The sequence below is a fragment of the Acipenser ruthenus genome, chromosome 11 (assembly GCF_902713425.1).
Source record: "Acipenser ruthenus chromosome 11, fAciRut3.2 maternal haplotype, whole genome shotgun sequence".
NCBI lineage: Eukaryota > Metazoa > Chordata > Actinopteri > Acipenseriformes > Acipenseridae > Acipenser > Acipenser ruthenus.
Window position 1 is genome coordinate 26,518,313 of NC_081199.1, and position 17,917 is coordinate 26,536,229.

The 17,917-nt window shown below is 38.5% G+C and overlaps 1 protein-coding gene across 2 annotated transcripts in view; it reads right to left on the reverse strand.

Moving 5' to 3' along the window:
• LOC117426798 (neurobeachin-like protein 1) overlaps nucleotides 1–17,917 on the reverse strand; it is a 72,293-nt gene that overhangs the window by 17,066 nt on the left and 37,310 nt on the right. For both annotated transcript variants that reach the window (XM_059033529.1, XM_034044819.3), the window contains 19 exons: nucleotides 17,829–17,912; nucleotides 17,215–17,313; nucleotides 14,678–15,258; nucleotides 14,275–14,407; nucleotides 13,643–13,762; nucleotides 13,035–13,341; nucleotides 12,541–12,626; nucleotides 12,033–12,122; nucleotides 11,424–11,601; nucleotides 9,703–9,836; nucleotides 9,105–9,264; nucleotides 8,544–8,646; nucleotides 4,664–4,820; nucleotides 3,849–4,007; nucleotides 3,338–3,497; nucleotides 2,859–2,947; nucleotides 1,662–2,276; nucleotides 1,246–1,421; nucleotides 668–827 (listed from right to left, as the gene is read on the reverse strand). In XM_059033529.1, coding sequence (XP_058889512.1) covers nucleotides 668–827; nucleotides 1,246–1,421; nucleotides 1,662–2,276; nucleotides 2,859–2,947; nucleotides 3,338–3,497; nucleotides 3,849–4,007; nucleotides 4,664–4,820; nucleotides 8,544–8,646; nucleotides 9,105–9,264; nucleotides 9,703–9,836; nucleotides 11,424–11,601; nucleotides 12,033–12,122; nucleotides 12,541–12,626; nucleotides 13,035–13,341; nucleotides 13,643–13,762; nucleotides 14,275–14,407; nucleotides 14,678–15,258; nucleotides 17,215–17,313; nucleotides 17,829–17,912 — 3,591 coding nt within the window. The remainder of the gene's footprint in view (nucleotides 1–667; nucleotides 828–1,245; nucleotides 1,422–1,661; nucleotides 2,277–2,858; nucleotides 2,948–3,337; nucleotides 3,498–3,848; nucleotides 4,008–4,663; nucleotides 4,821–8,543; nucleotides 8,647–9,104; nucleotides 9,265–9,702; nucleotides 9,837–11,423; nucleotides 11,602–12,032; nucleotides 12,123–12,540; nucleotides 12,627–13,034; nucleotides 13,342–13,642; nucleotides 13,763–14,274; nucleotides 14,408–14,677; nucleotides 15,259–17,214; nucleotides 17,314–17,828; nucleotides 17,913–17,917) is intronic.

Sequence of the window (17,917 nt, forward strand, 5' to 3'; positions counted from 1 at the left end):
TTTGGTCAACAACTAGCTTATTAACGCATTAACAAATGTTGTTCATTTTGTGCGACTTAATATATTCCAACCAACATTTCAATGTGATGATTCACTTGGAGTTGGTAAACCCAAAATAAGAACCTGATGTTTGCTTAAGAACTTTTATATATTATGGTAACTAGCAATTAACAAAAAAAAAAAAAAAAAACCAAACAAAAACCAAAAAACACACAACACTAAACTAAGAAATGCCCCTAAAATAAACTACAGCTGGGATTACGGTGTCGCATGTCTGTAGCGTCGACATCTGAAAAGTCACTTTAGTGAATAAACTGAAGCAAACAGAACAGGTTGCAATGAGTAAATCAGGATGAATTTTCTAAGGATGTAGAACTTCCTATTAAAAGCGACATTAACAATTATAATACAAAAAAACTGCCAGATGAATAGACTGACTAAAGGAAAGCACTTTGAAGCATGTGTTAATGTATAACATGTTGGTATGCAGATCTCAACAAGCACCATTCTGTGTAACAGTTTAAAGAAACAAACTGGGCGAGAACTGGAGATTCAAACACAAACCACTGGTGTACAATGGGACCCATGCATATGATGTCAGTGAAAACCCTCAGATTTGTAGTATCCGCTGATAACGTCTCCGAGCCTCCACAATATTGATCTTTACCTTCTCAGTCCACAGAGCTGGGTTGACCAGGCCCTCTGTCTGTAAGAAGTCCTGTAGAGTATGCAAGAGGAACACAGCGTTCTCTGTGTGGACAGGCAAGGTAGAGGCTGTAGCCTCTCGGTTATCAGTGACTGCCCATTCTATCATCTTCTCAAGAAGACTGGGAAAGAAAAAAAAAGGATTAATAAAACCATCTAGAGACAGATTGATTGTTCAATCCATGTGAGTTTGTCTCATAAAATTAAGCTGCATACAGAGAATTATGTTTTATTTAAGATTTTTTTTTTTCCCAAGTGTCACTAATAAGATGCACCAAATAAAGTCTTTTTTCGGGGTTAGACACATTTTAATCGGTTTGGTATTAAATAAAACGTTTCTAGGCTATTGTTAAAGAAGCCAACAACAATCTAGAACAATTTCATGAAAGTATTTTAAAGCTCTTTTTTTGGTCGACTAAAGATTTATATTCAAGAAATGTTTCCAACAACTGACTGCAATAAGAGACTTGGGAATAAAGCTGTTTCAATCTCTATCATTTTGCAACATGTCCCTTGCAGAAAACCTTGTCCAGGACTCACTTTAATTTGATCTCATCTGCAGGCTGAAGCAGCTCGTTGGCTGTTCCCAGCTTGGTCAGGGCTGAGAAGACCTGCCCCCTCTCCAGCCAGGCAACATCGTCAGAGCTGTCCACTCCACGCCACATCACACACAGCAGGATCTCACTCAGCATCCTCGTCAGTTCCTCCTCACTCTTCTGAGAAAGGGGTTTCGGGCCCATAACAAGAGGGTTTACTAGAAAACCTTGCATCTGTGTCAGCGTCACTGATTTGAGCACAGTAGTGAGTACTTTCTACTCCATCTCTTAAGAGTGTATAAACACAAAAGGGGACTAAACAGCTGTGTAAAATTATGGGGCAACTTTCAGATTACAAAACAAGGTTTTATACACTGCAGACCATTGTCTTCTTAGCAATCAACCACTTTGTTCACTTACCTCAGCACCTCCAAAGTTTTCACATAAAGAGAAGTCATCATTGAAGCAGAAGCTGTCCTCCATAAAAGATGACGACTCCCTGTCAGAATGGACGTTGGGGAAAGACCTGGAAGTCTCCGAGGGGGAGGGGGTGCTGGTCAGACTTCCTGGAGTTAGAGTCCCACTATCCCCCAGCTCATAAGGGATCCTGGACAGATCCAAACTCAAGCCTTCTGCTTTGGCGGCCCAGGACTTGGCAAGGGCCTCACTAGGGGTGTCCATGGCTGCGGTCTCTCCACCATTTACTGATTGATTCAAACCGTCCAATGATCTATTGTCTACTATGCTGTGAGAATCCACAGACCTATCTGCCGCTGTGGGTCTGTCAACAACATCCTTGTCATTGTCTAGTTTGTCTTGAATATTTCCTTTCCCTGAATCGTGGGACTCAGAAGCACTCCACCTGTTCTTGACGTGATCCAGGCTGCTGGTGCTTGCAGAGTCTGCTTTGCTGATGCTGCTGTCCTGTGTTTCAGCGTTTTCTCTTAGGTACAGCTTGACCAGAGTCTCCTGCCAACCAGCCTGTCGGGAAATCTGCTGTGCAGCATCCTGCTGCGACTGCAGTAGCTGGTAAAGCTTTAATAGAAGAGAAAGCAAGGTTAATTCAAACACTGCCGATGAAAACCTCACCCTTTAATTGCCTGTCTGCTATAGGTTCTGAACATACCAAGCATATGTATTCTTTAATTATAACTTAACTAAAAGCAGAAAACATCTAGATTCTGCAGACCTTAAGAATTTAAAACAATACACATACTAAAGTTTCATAACAATTCTCAAGCAAGTTGGGTTTGCAATGTCACAGTGAAGTGTAGAATGAATAGATCATGGGGAGTTCTGATAGGGGCGGACCACCATGGAGAGATGCCTCTTTAGTGTCGCCTACAAGATTCCATTGTGTCTTCCAGAATCTCATCTACTGGACCAAGGCAAATGAGGGGTTACTTGTGTGGTCTTAAATTCCAGTTGGAGAACTGTATGGAATGCTAATCCGAGTTCAATATTTGAAAGCATTAAAACAAACTCCAGAAGAGGAAGCAGCTTTTAAAAAAAAAAAGCGTGAAGTTCAAAATTAAACTTTCAAAACTGCTCTGAATGTATACGGCTTAAAAACTACTGCACATGGACAAGACCTTTTTAAGATTGCTCTGGACTCACCTTTTTACAAATGACCAGCCTAATATGCAAGCCTGCTTTGTGAGTCAAGTGCACCAAAGCCATGATATCCTTGTAATTAACCACAGGATCTAAAGAACAGAGATATAGCATTACACAGAAGCACAGTAGAAAATAACCTACTAAACAACACTAAAGCCCAAACTGTTTTGTCAGAGCTCCTCCCACTCTTCTGTTCTTCCAGGTTGACAGCTGATAAAGCAGATCTTTCCAGAGTCAATGAAATTAAGCAACAAGCTACCTATATGAGGAATTGATTCCAAAACTCTCAATATAGTCTGCATGTAACCACTTTCAAGCTGGAATCGGGTTGGGGTTTTAAATGGGATTCAAGTGCAAAGGTTCAAAACGTTTACGGGTTCAAAACAATAAATTACAAAAGGGATAGATTCTTTATGCATGCAACTGTAGATTGCGAGTCTCATTGTGGAAAAATGAATTGTAAATAGCTGTTTGCTCACCTGAATTAAGAACCTGGTTTAGGAGGTTTTTAATGAGCAACAGAGTTATTGGTATTTCATTGAACAGTAGGATCAGTCCAGAGTACCCGACCTCCCTCAGCTTGATGCGCTGTTTGCTCTTCTCATACACTTTATCACACTTAAGCATTTTCTCAAAGATCTGCGACGAGGAAAAAAAAAAAAAAATGGATACGTGTCTGTCTGTCACCAATAAGCACCATTAAAACCAGAACAAGCACCTTAATTAACAGTCTGGCCGAAAGTTAATCGAGCCCTAGTTGTGTTTGTTAACATTACTATTATATAATGGTTTTCATAGAGGCATTAATCTAATGGGAGATGAGGAGATTTCAAACAGTGCACCTATATGGCTCAAAGTGCTATGCATGAGTTGTATTTCCATCCCTGTGAAGTGTGTACCGTGTAATGTAATAAAACCTAGTTATTACACAGTACAGCAGGCACCCACATGGATCTCCTGTACACCATCAGTAGTTCCTGCTCTGCTCACCTTGAAGACCAGGTCTCTGACTTTGTCAGTGTACTTGTGGTTGAGCAGCAGTGTGTAGAGGATTTCTGCATTGCCAGGCTCAAAGAGCAGCAGGAAGAGCTGGTCTCGGGATGTACTGGTGTGGAGCACATTCAGCAACACCTCCAGGATCCCACAGAGCTGACAAAAACACAAACACCGGGGTCAGTACGATCAAACACAAACAAAAGCACAGCGCAATAGAAAATTATGAACTCCATATAAACAAGTTCATCAGAGTGCATTTGCACTTTTCCTATTATACTATGCATTTGTCATAGTTTACAAAGGTCTACCATACCACTCTGGGTTTACAATGCTTAACCATGTTTCCACTATGTTTTATTACACTTTGCTAGGCCTTTATTATGGCAAACTTTTATATGGGTTTCTATAGAGCAATCTCAACAAGCAAGCTTTTGTTTTAAAAGTATACCCTCTATCTGCAAAGGGAGTGCATCATTAACATTTTGTTTATGCACATTTGTATCGTGCTGTGTATCAGGACTGGTCATATCTGTATCAACTGATCTTTATTAAAAACCGACATCTCCACCGTCACTGTAAATGGAAATCAGAGTTCTCATTATAAAAGTAAATAACCTTGGTGGACTGTATAGCCACTGTATTCCCATGTAAAACAGACAGATTCCGATTCTCTTGTTAACATTTGGAATGTGCCATCACAACTGAGCAGGGGATAACAATCCTTTAAATACCCGGTTACACGGCTCCAGAAGTAGTATTAAGAATAATAATGTGTTTCGCTGCAGCTGGTACATTCTTTGGAACCCCACCTGTTCTTCATCTCCTATTGCAGCAATGTATCCCAGGATACACTGCACCTCCTCCTGCACCACCCCTTTGCTGATGAAGTATTTGATGAGTCCGTAGAGCGAAGCTCGAATCGTCTTCACATCATCCAGGCACAAGTCATTCTCTTTACTGTGGGTTCTGTAGAAAAGAACACATGTTGTCACAGCTGTAAAATTCCTATATGCACAAAACTGTGTGTTTTAGCAATGATTTTTAGCATTTTCTTATTTGTGTGCAATTCTGCATGTCTTGCAAAAAGATTTAGGCAACTTGCTGTATTTTTAGTAGCATGCTAGGTGCCAAGCAAGACATTAATATAGCATTCTGAGGAGTGCATGACACCTAAACCACATGCAAAGAAAATGGTGCCAGGGCAGGTGTCATGTAAATGTAAGAAGAAGAGCTGTTTAACTCATGGTGAGAACATGCTTGTAGATCATTTTCCACATTATATTAACAAACAAACCTTCCGGAATCTCACAGAAATCTTTACGTAACTGTTACAATTAATCAATTAAAGAGTTGATCGCAGATTCATTTTTTTAACGTTTAATTGTGCAGTTCTATTTTTGTATATAAAATAAAATTAACCAATAGAAGATCTGCATTTTCTCCATGACAGTCCAATCATAAGTGAGCGGAGGCGGGATATAAACAGTTGAAGGTCTTTAGTATGTTTAACCAATGGGACAGTCAAAGACCTGCCCCTTTGTTATTCAGGTGTCCAATCACAAGTGAGCAGAGGTGGGACATAAATGTTAGGGTAGGATGTAAGCATAGCTAAATTTCTTGCGATATTACTTATTAGAGACAGTTATTGAGGATTATATTTAGAACTTCAAAGTAATATTTCAAATTGCTTTTTACAAATTAAAAAAAAAAAAAAAGTCATAAGACAGAGATATTGTAGTCGATTTGGTTATGAATCAATTTTCAAGAACTCTCTCAGAAAAAATGGGAGGTGTACACCAGAAATACCTGAATCGATGAAGGCACCAATTCTTCAAATAGAGGTCATTACGTGGAATTACTTTCTCTGATTTCTGACTACAACAACATGTTAAAGCCCATATGTCACCTATTTCATAATACTATTTGATTATTTTTTATTAAACTATACTATAATAGTGCTCTAAAAGTATATAATCATTTATACTTTTGCGCTTTAACTGTAAGAAATTTCCAATGGTAAAGACTGTTTGTGTGCTTCTGCCAAAAAAGTCTTGACACCTGTGACTAGAGGAAAACAACGCACAAACGTACACACAATATTGCACTGTATCCAGCTTGTTTGACAGACTTCTAGAGGTATAGATTATACTTATTATTAAATTATTTAGCCGACTTCTAACATACTTATTATTGTTAGTCATAATTTTATTAGGCCAAATATTTATTTATAATACAATTATATTGTTACTAAAACAGTAAAAATAATAGGCCTATTTTAGCGATGGTTAACGGTGTGCTGTAATGTTGTGTGGTAATTTCCAAATGATCCTGCTAAAAGGCGACTTTGGGTCAAGTTTGTCCAAATTACATGGAAAGCTTTTCATGAGACACCCAATTCCGTCATTTGTGGCGATCAATTCACGTCTGACAGTTTTGTTAAGAAAAGATTATATATATATATATATATATATATATATATATATATATATATATATATATATATTTTTTTTTTTTTTTTTTTTTGTCGTCATCAATTAAATTACTCTCAGAATACAGTTCAGCCTCTGCTTCGACCTCACCTCAGATAGGTGCACGGGAATGTGTTGCATGGAAAAAAGTATTCGTGAAAGTAAAATCAACCAGCCCGTCAGCCCACTTCAAGTTCAAGATTTTTCTGATGCAGAAATCGTAAAAGAATGATTCCGCTCATCCAGCTTTTTAGGTAAGATTTGGATTTACAATGTTATCTTTAAAAGATTATAATGTTGATATGCTAAAGAATCTGTGAGGCCCTCATGGAAGATCTTTTTAACCCCTCCCAAAAAAATATAAAAAATAAAATATAAACACCCTTACAAAACGTACAATAATAATATGTTATCAACCACCACTATACAAACTATTGCTCATATAAAAAATATATAATAATAATAATAATAATAATAATAATAATAATAATAGTGGGTTTCATAAACAAGCACACACTACAAGAAGTACTTTTAAGTAATGAAGAGCTTTTTACACTACGTGCAGTTAACAAGGATGTTATTTAATCTGACTGGTATATAAATAGAGCTTCTGTTTTTTGGGTTTTATTAATTGTATTTTTCAATGCTTATTTTTAGCTATTTTCGAGTTTTATGTAAATCGCTTTTTTCGGGGCTTTTGTTTTTGATATACTGTATGAAATTAGTGTTTTTGGTTACTTTTCAAAATGCTTGTATGTATAGTAGTAACTCGACAGTACCTGCACACTTAAGTTGTACCTTCTTTCCTTTGCTGTCTTCCACAACAAAATCCCTACGGTCACGGGCACATTCTTCTGGGATTTTTGTGTGTAGGCATTTTTGTACATTTCGCCACAATTGTACTTTAAATCCTCCGTATCTTAACTGTAATACAGCTTTAAATCCTGCTAACAAGCCTCCATCCTGATTTTAATCTTGTTTTAAATCTCGCAGGTGGAGTCTCCAATAGAAATGTAGGAATGTGCTGTGACTCAGTAGTTGGGGCGGGTTTAAAGTATTCAGAACGAATCAATGATAGATGCAAGTCAGGAAGGCGGGACATTGCCCAGCAGCACTGGGAAATGTATTTATTATTATTTTTGTACTAGGTTTTATTTTTAAATGGGAAAAGGGTAAAGTCAACGTGAATTGATTAACCAAATCCACAGCTTTTCCAGTGTTTTCTGGTGTTTATTGGCTATCCACCGATTTCATTTTTTTAATCGAGGGTGTTTTATCGGGTTTTATCGGTTAAAACCGAAAATCAGAAGCCCTATATATAAACAATGCTTTCATTTTAGAAATCAATGCTATTTAATTGCCAGACACAAAATGTGATACAACAGACAAAAATACACAGCCGGGGGGAGCTGTACAGAATATATCATACCAAGCAGCATTGCCAACCCGCTGACACGGGCATATCCCTCACATTCCTGATGCCAGGATCACTATTTTCCATTGCTGGAGGTTCACATTAGTAAGGAATCTGGCCTCCTGCCACCACTTCTTCCCCACAATTTACTCCATTTGAACCCTCACTCTCACTGTCCTCACTATCATAAAGGTAATACAGCTTTAAATCCCGCTAACAAGCCTCCATCCTGATTTGTTCAATTTGGTCGGAGAAATCAGAATGATTGCTTTCACACTCTGAAGTATACCAGTATCTCTTCACGGCATGTTTTCCTCCAGTGACGTCACATCAACTTCGTGCATCTTCGGTGCGTGGTCTGTGTTTTCCAGAATTATTGATCTTTTTATGCCTCTCAGAGCGTTAAAATCGACCAGTGAGATGTAATTTCTTGCCCATTATGAAAGTAACCCAAGTACGGCCCGAAAGCCAAAAAATTATTTTCTAATGTGAGATATGGACTAATGCCCATAAAGTAACTGATCAAAATTTTTTAATCGATTGACAGATCTAGTTACAAGTGTTGCCTATCTTAAAGCCACCCTAAACCATGGTGTCTTTTTATAATAATAATCAATTACTATTGCTTTTGAATATGAATTATTATTATTTCTTTAAAAAAAAAAGCAGTGGATATTTTGAAGTTACAGTTCAGTTGCATAGTCAAGGAGGTAATAATATTAAACAAAATTTAGGACCTTGGTTAACCTTTTAAAAACACTAAAACATACACAGTTTGTAAAGAGAAAGTCTGTTGAACACACATACCCGTAGTAGAGACGAATAGCATCCAATACAAACTGGACTCCATACTTCCTCCGGAACAGCTTCCGGCTATCTTTGATTATTGTCGACAAGTACTGGATGTGGCCTGATAATCAAGAAATAAACAAATAGAAGACAAATAAAGCAAGTAATTAAAAGTAAATTAGTTAAAAAAAAAAAAACCCAAAAAACACTTTGCATCTGCTTGTACTGTATCTAAGGTACTGCAGATTTTAAAAAACAACACCGTACACCACATCCCCCGCCTCTATGCAATACAAATTCCAAGACATCAGTATGATGAAAAAAGTACACCACCATGATCAACAGTCGCTCTGTGTACATTTACAAATACACACAGACAGGTGAATGGACATTTGGATTCTCCAAATAACTTGAGGTAAAGTATTTCATTACAAATAGAGAATGGGTTCTCAATATATGTTTGATATTCTAATGTACAGCAAATATAAGGGGGTAATAATAACAATAATAATAATAATAATAATAATAATAATAATAATAATAAGGGTTTCTCTGCCTGCCTCCCTCCAGCCCTCTCACCGATTCTGAAGGGGAAATCTCCCTGGTCCCAGATACGGAAGTCTAGAAGCAGGTACTGGTACATCTGCTGCAGCAGCACTGTGTTCTTCTCTTGGTTCACCTGCTCTATCAGCAGCTGGACAGCCACCAACATATTCACATCCACCATACTGCTTGGCAGCTGGAGGGACGGCAACAAAGGAAAGCCATCTTTAGCATTTAAAGTGAGAGCACATTGTTTCTGAACATTTGAAAAAAGTGACAGTAATTTCACAGGAGACTTTTTGCATACAATATGAACTTGGGACCATCTCGAGGAGTTAACATTTGAGGGATCCATGGCAAATTCTCGGCATTTATAGGAATGAGAAAAGGCCAAGCCAAGATGTTTTTAGAGGTAATTACCCCCATCAGGGTTGATCTAACCCTGAATATTAGCATCATTAAATTCAGAAACAGTTCACCGACACAGATCAATATGCACAACGTGCTGTGCCATCAACTCCCCTTAACCAATTAAAAGCAAGCACAAGAGCGACATCAGAATAAATACATAAACCATCTAATTATCTCAGTGACTCAAGGCAAGGCTCCATGGCAAATGTCAACACCTCCTTACCTTTTGTAACAGGGCCCCTAAGGTAGCAACTCCATGGGAGTGAATAAGAGTCTCCTGGTTGATTGGGTGTCTTTGAATGAAGTGCTTAATCATCAGGAGAAAGGTAGCTACAAAATTATTTTCCAATCTAGCCTCTGAAAATAGAGTAAACAAAAAATAGATACATTTGTATCCAAGTAAAGAAAATTATCTTCAATACAAAGTGCATTTCAACGTATGAATAGGTCTGCTACTATTCGATTTTTATTTTTTTGAGAAATCGACGATTATCAACGTTTATTTAATAAAGAATTTACCAGTGTTTTTCAATCTTTATTTTTCAATTCAAGCAGAGAACGGGTGAAATTGACTTTTATGCTTAAAAAAAAAATGTTTTATGCCATTGAGAAATGTCTCATTTAGCAAAACCTCTTTATCATATTTCAACATGTGCAACACAACCATGGTTACCAACATTCTAATTGAAGTAATGTTTGGTCACAGCTGAACTATACCTTGTAAAGATAAAGATCCTACACAAATTTAAAAATGGTCTCAAATAAACCGTAGAAAATGCAGCATATAAAAGTGTATTATATAAATGTGTAGCATAAATCTGTGAGTACAAATAATATGCACAGAACAAACCATTTGATAGTGGAACAGAACTAACTTGCGCTTATTATTCGGAGTCTGAGCTCCCCCTCTCCTGTTCAGCACAGCCGGTCTCAGAGTCACTGGAAGGCAAGGCAGACGGGCCCCCTTCGTCCTGCCACGGAGACTTCAACCGCCGGTCAGAGTATTGTGCACAATATTCATTAAGTGTTTTCCTCTTTCGTCCCATTTTAAAATCAAACTAGTAACTGTCACTATATAACCATAACAAAAACTTACCTCCATCTTAACCTGCTAATTCCAAAGTAGACGCTTAGAATGGCAGGCGCTGTAGCTGGCAAATGAAAGTGCATAGTGGGTGCAGGTCTTGATGATTGACAAATGAGAGCATTCAGCATTGCTTCAGCCAACAAAATCTGTCAGAACAGGGTGAAATGACTGACAGCGACCCCTAGCCATTCAGAGCGGAACGGAGACGGGACAGACAGCAAGTATAAAAACACACTGGAGATGATTTCTAAAATTATTATTTTTGGTAAGAAAATTAAAAATAGTGAGTGGTTTTACCAACGTTTATCCTATGTAAATTTATTTCAGTCTATTTGACGTTTAAAGAGCTTTACCAATTGAAATCGAAAAGTAGCAGGCCTACATATGACGCATAAGAATGTCTGCAAGACGTTTTGACGGGGTTACAGGATGGGATTTTCACTGTAAGATTTACTGACTCAGACGAGCAGTCTCAAATCAGCATGATGTTTTACAGGGTTATAGGACTGTGAATGTCCATGTATGTGGGTAATATTGGCACCAGTAGAAGTGAATGGGCTTCTATTTGTTTTCTAATCATTACCAACCTTTACTTAGTCCACTGTCAATTTAATTGAGGGAACAGGTTGATGAAAAGAATACTGTTAAGTGGACCTTGCAGTTGAATGGAATTCTGGAGAAGTGCCTCAGGTATGATTTTTTAAAGCAGGTGACATCAGCACAGTAAAAATCGGAAAAGTGGAGCAGTTAATGTTATGAACAGGGTGACGTGTCGTGGAATACAGAAGGCGAAATGCGCACTCTGATTGGTTGAAAGATCCTGTGCAGTATATCATATCTATTCAAATCTTTCTTACCTGATGCCCTGGAGGACGGCAGGACCACCCAGTCCCCCTCGGATGGGGTAAGCAGTTCAGGAGTTATGTTCTCAGCTGCTGCAGCATCGCCTTCACTCCTCTCAGCCCCAGTCAGGTGGCTTATTTGTTCCAGCAAGGGGAAGAGGATGTTTAAACCACCAATGCAGTTGATCGTGTCCTGTAGTGGTGATTAGCATTGTTAAATCAGCCCTTTGAAAAGGGAGAGAATTCAGACTCAGGTTTCATTCTATTCTACAACTGCATGTTAAAATGACCCAGTGTGATTCTTAGCAGTTTTTCTTACTGTAAGTAGAACATGTGTTTTTTAGTGACGCTTTAAATAGGCTTAGCTGAATATGCAAAGGTCGAATCTGCAGGCGAGATGAGGAAACAGAGGTAAAGAAATGTCTTCTTACAGGTCAGTTCAGCCGTAGAGTACATTGTGCAGCGTAAAATGAAGATGAGAAACAATTTCATGTCAGCTTCATTTTTAATTGGCTCAGTTTTGGCAGTATACCACAAAAACATGTGTAATTAGGCACATTATATGAAAAATTGAGTTCTACTGTTGCTAAGTACATTTACATACTGCATCAAAGTGGGTCTTACCTTTATGTCCCAGTTAACGACTTTATTCCCAGTCAGTCTCCCATGGAGAAGATTTGGAGACAGATCAAGGCAAATAGGGTTTTTACAGGCCTGTACAAAACAACTGTCATTTGTCAAAAAAAAAATAGAAAGTTTTTTTTTTTTTTTTTTTTTTTTAATAAAAACCAAGCTAAATTTTCAGAATCCTTTTATTTCTATGCTTTACTTTTTTGTATTTGGCTTCAAACTTTTGTTTTAGCATTGTAAAAAAAAGTGTCACGATTGATCATTGCTCATCTGTCATATGAAAGCTGTTTGTTTCATTGACTTTACAGGTTTTCAATTAACCTGGGTTTATTCATGCTTCCCCCACCTACAGTATAAATCCCATATCCAGTAATGCAGATGAGCGAAAGAACTTTGGGAGTTGTGTACTGCAGGAATAAACACAGGACCGAATCAAGTTGCAGCCTTGCAGGTAACCATTTATAATGATTTTTATCCCTTTTTGCTGCTGCTTATGACTCACCTTCGGCGTGTAGTAAAGGAGAAGTTTAGATGGCATTTCTGCCAACTCTGACTCTTGAGCTTTCAAAAGAGAAATGCAGTTTGGTCCTACAAAAAAAATAAAAAAATCATCATTATATAAATAAATAAACCAAACAAGCAAGCATATCAGTGACATTCACCTCCCTCTGCTGTCGTCAATTTAAAATTAGAACCATGAGTGAAAAGATCACCATGACCAAGGTCAGCATGTGAAAATTCAAGTGACAAAACGACAGGTAGACAGATGCCTTCATACTATTGTATATACCACCCACATTTGAATAAGTGATTAGATATTTTCAAAATGATGAATGTAAAATGTAATAACTTCCTCCACTCTCTCCTTATACATCCAGATTATAATTCTCTTAACTTGATTAATAGTACTGTATTGCTTGACAAGCATTCCTCAGCATGCACTGTGTACTGACGAACCACAAAGAATAAATCAGCAGTCTCTTTACTGTACAGTACCTGCCAGATATAGAGCCTTGACTTGTGCTGGTTGCAGAGCCTCGTGGAAGACCAACACACTGCCCAGCTGCCCCTCCAGGGAGGTGGGGGAGCCCCACTCGCTGTCCTGGGTCCCTGCAGAGATCAGCTTGGTCACAGACTCGGGTTTCCCCGGGAGGAGCCCACCCCAGCTGGTGGAGGACAGGATCGCCCCCAGTGATGCCCGGCCCTGGGTTGTGGGAAGTGAGAAAGGGGGGTCTGGGATCTGCGAAGGGGGAGGAGTGGTCGTCCTGTGGCCAGCAGATCCGATACAGCAGGAGTTAAAGGGCTGGATAAAGGAAAGGAAAAATAAAAAAAGGAAATGCATTCATATGGACAATCTAAAATCGGAATCAAGCTGCTTGTTTGAGGAATCAAGTCCTAAGTCATCTACTGTAAGAAATGTACACCAGTTTAGAGCTTGAATCGGGTTGGGGGTTTAATCTGATTCAAGTGCATTGGTTTAAAAGCATAGATTCCTGCCAACCCAATTAGATTTGTATGTAAATGCATTCGTTTTCGGGTTCAAAACAAATCAAGTAGTATCAATTCCTTATGCATGTAAACATAGTAAGTGGAAAATATCTTACCTCATTCATAGTAGGAAATTTTAGCGGGGCTGACAGCTTCTGCTGCCCATTGACATATATGTACACCAAACTCTGTCCAAAGGGCCTCTTCCCAGGCATATGAACAACAGCTATACTGTGCTGTTAAAACACACAGAACAAAAGTACTGAGTTTGTGAAACCTGTGTAGGTTCCCATTACATAAATAAATTAATTAGTTACAATTGACATGACAGCAGATCTGAATTAGCCAGCAAAAATTACTAATAGTGTCATAAATAACAATCTTTCCTTTAACTTCCCTGAAGGAATAAGAGCTAGTAATCACTCAGGTATAGCCATGACCCCCCTGGACAATTGAAACATCTTGCAGACTGGCCATGTCAAATCAGTGCCTGGCTGCTCATGATGGCCCTGTGCCTTATAGTGCAACAGAGTGATATAAACGATGCTTGACAGCACTGGATTACTATTGAAAAACTCATTCAGATTCGTACACAAATCTGACAAGCTTCTCGTTGATTGTATGAGGCTCACAAGAATTCCACAGCAGGAGCCAGCAATACAGCTCAGCAATTAATCAATGAATAGATTTCATTTGAAAAGAGCCCAGGGCTTCCTGTTCAGGTTTTACTCTAGAGCAAAGGGCTTACCCAAAGGGAGTCGCAGAAACAGTGATCAGGAAGCATGACTGTCACATACTCTTTCTTGGTGCACACGGCTACTACCAGAACTCCAGAGGAAGTGATAAAGGCTTCAAAACCAGTCCCACTAGCTGTGAAAAAGCTGGGTAAAAACAAGACAAAAACAATGCAAACCAATAAAGAAGCTGTTTTTAAACAATGCAAACCAATAAAGAAGCTGTTTTTAAACAATGCAAACCAATAAAGAAGCTGTTTTTAATATGCAGTCTTGCTGTTCTTGCTTTTAGGAATACAGCATTTCTTTCTTGCTTCTATTTCTCCATTGTTATTTACTTTCACAGTGACCACATCCAAAATGATAGACTGACACTTGCCCAGTATAAAGATAAAAATATAAAAAAGCACTTTCTACCTATAGAGTTGCTTTCTCTTCCCTCCTTTACTGAAGAGCCCACTCCCCTGTTGGTCCTGATCCAAGCACAGCCAGGCGTAGAAACTGAAGGCATATCCTGGCCAGCGTTGGATTGTGGGCACAGAGATCCCTGCCATGCTAGGGGACAGGTCAAAGTACTGCAGTGCATTATCTAGCCCCAGTTTGCGGGCCATCCCAAGGATAGCCCTCATTACTAGCACTGCGTAGGGGTGGGCCTGTTTGGGGTCCTCAGTCCTCAAAAGTCTAATTAGCTGTAGAAGCTCCCCTGTGCTCAGTGATTGGCTGCCAAGAGATCCTAACAAACTAATCAGGTTCTCCGCACAAGTCCGGTGAAGGCAGGTGTGAAAGTTCAAGGACTCCAAGATGCGGACCACCATGGAGGCGTTGACGCAAGTGTTGCGGCTCTGGCAGTTGAGGCTGCAGATTCTTTTCAGCCAGTCGGAGATGAAGATCTGAAGGTCGTGCGAGTCGAGATGCGGGAGCCACTGGATAAGCAGCATGAGGGGCTGGACGTTGCTGATCCCCAGGATCCCAACTGAAGTGTGGTCCCCTTCAACAGCCTGGAGCAGAGGGGAGAGCATGTTTTAACACTAGAACCGCCATGCCGGTCAGTGTGACCTATTTTGCATTTAAAATGTTAATTACTCTTCCGTTGTAAATCGTATGTGTATGTCCGTTTTTGACTTTTCCTAAATATATGAATTAAATATCCTGACAGCGTTTGATAGCCAGTCTTTTTTTTTTTGTAATGTAAGATAATCTATTGTTTTTGTAAATGCAGCAAACAAGACACGCCTCCTCCTCCTAGCACACGTGTTTTTTTTTTCGTTTTTTTTCAAGCCTTTGTTTGTAGACTGATTACGAGACAGAGATTGCTATGATTGTGGATTTGTCAAGGTGCCAACTCAGTGAAAGGCTAATTTCTTATTTTTCAATGTACCAGGGAGACAACAATCCTTCATTTTGTTTCACAAATGCAACTGGAAATATACAGAAGAAAATATTTAATCTTAAAAGTAGTCATTTTGATTGGAATACAGCAAGTTGCACTCAGATGCATACAGCAAACTGAAATGACAGGTAGGATAACAACTTACGTGCCTAATATGAAACGTATTTTATATATTATTTTTTTATATTACTTTTAGAAAAAAAAAACATTTCGGTTTTACAGGTTTGTATGTACCAGTTTACACAACAGTGTTCAATGGAACTGCGTCTGTGTTTACAACACAGCTCCTGGATGCAGGCACAGTCAGCTGGCAGGCGCGTACGCTCCTCCATAGATTACAATGTAGCTGTCATACCGGAAGTACCGGTAGTGTTATATTTTATTTTTATGTAGTATTAAAAACAACGATTTTGGTTTTATAGTTTTGTGTGTACATATACCCGTTTACACCGGTTTCTTTTGAAATGTGTATTTTATTAGATTTTTTCACTGTTTGTAGTCGTGCTGTGTATGCGCTCATTTTAAAAATAAAGCCTTTTATGTTTAATTTGCCATTTAAATACGGTGTTTCTGCGATGCAAATGTTCATGAATAAAACTTTTCAGTTGTATCCGATAGTACGTCTTTCATTTTAATAACAAAGCAGTTTAAAAATGTATGGGTCACAGTGACCCACGTGGTGGTTCTAGTGTTAAAAGGGCTTTAGAACATGAGGAAATTAATCCCACAAAAAAAATACTGAAAGCAGGATCTTGGAGCAATTCATAGATTTTTTATTATAGAAAATATTAAATTCTGGTACAAATAACACAAACTTTTTTTAAGAATAAGTAAATGTCCATCCATAGGGTTTATTTAATGATGCTGAATTTCGCTGTATTTGTATGTACTGTAGTAATATTCATAAGTGGGTCAATAAATAACCCAAGAGGGAAACCCCAGCTGGATTATTACATTGTGTTTAGCAGTTGTTGCCAACATTACATTTAGTCTAATCTTACTATCTTAATAGGAGAAGAATGTCATTCAAACGGTTACATAATACTCATAGACCCTCCAGGATTGTGTGAAAACAGAAGGCAGAGGGAGAGATCTGTGCCTGACCGGGAGACGTCTTAAGAGAATTTAAATGAAAAAAACCTTACAGGCTAAATAAAAAATAAAAAAGAAGCCTTCATGTTAAAACTACAGTCTGTTTTAGGAGATGGCAGGAAGACCAGAAAATGTGTAGGTATTATTCTGACAGTACCAGGCTAGCCTATATTAATACAGGCGATGCTAGCAGGGAGGTTCTTATTTCTCACTTTAACAGAAATCTGCAGTGATACAACCTATGTTAAATGGTATGGATACAAATTAAGCATCAATATCTGTCGCAACAGGCATTGCTGCTACATATTGGGCATTTTTATATATTTTTTATGACTATTGTACTTGACTTAAGTAATATTCTGCTTGAAACTTCCAAGACTCTAAAGCTCAGTGGCCAAATACATCATAATAATGCACGTTAATAAGTTTCCATAAATGCCAACAGGGTTTATGAAATCAAAAAAAGATTTACCATGTTCAGAAGTTCTTTCAGCAGCTCTCTTGATGGCTGCCCCAGGGATTTCAAAACTTCATACAAATGGGTGTAGCCAATCCTCTCTTTGAACACCTCCTGCAGAAGAAAGAGCACAATACAGGGGCGTTAGTTAAAGTTGACACATGGATGTTACTGTAATGCATATAAAATGCAGATTCTGCATTACACTGAAAAAGCAGTTTTTGTTTTTAGGCTCAATACATTACAGCGCAGAGAAGCCTAATAACCATATCAATTAAGTGGACCATTGCCTGGTCCCAATACAACGTCTGTTTTTGATGTGCAGGTCCTGCATTTGAGTTTCATAGGCTACAAGGGTTCATAACTTTTGCTGTGCTTTTAAAGCTCAGATAAGTATCTTTGTTACTTATGCAGAAAATGGGCTAAGCAGACCACTTACACCCCCAGTTACTGTTACCTTAAAACACACTATACAGAATGAAACCTCTTCATGGTGGGTCAGGATATTGAAAATATCTAAACACTATGCAGAAGAAGCAACAGGAAACCGCAACCCCTATGCAGTCACATAAAGGTAGAAATGTCCTATTTCTATATAAAAAATAAACACCTTTAGTGGTGCAGTTTACCTTAGCAGCAGGGGATTTGAGCATCACTGTAGTGAGAGCTTTTATTGTGGATACAGCCAGGCAATCCAGCCGACCCTGAAACACCTGCA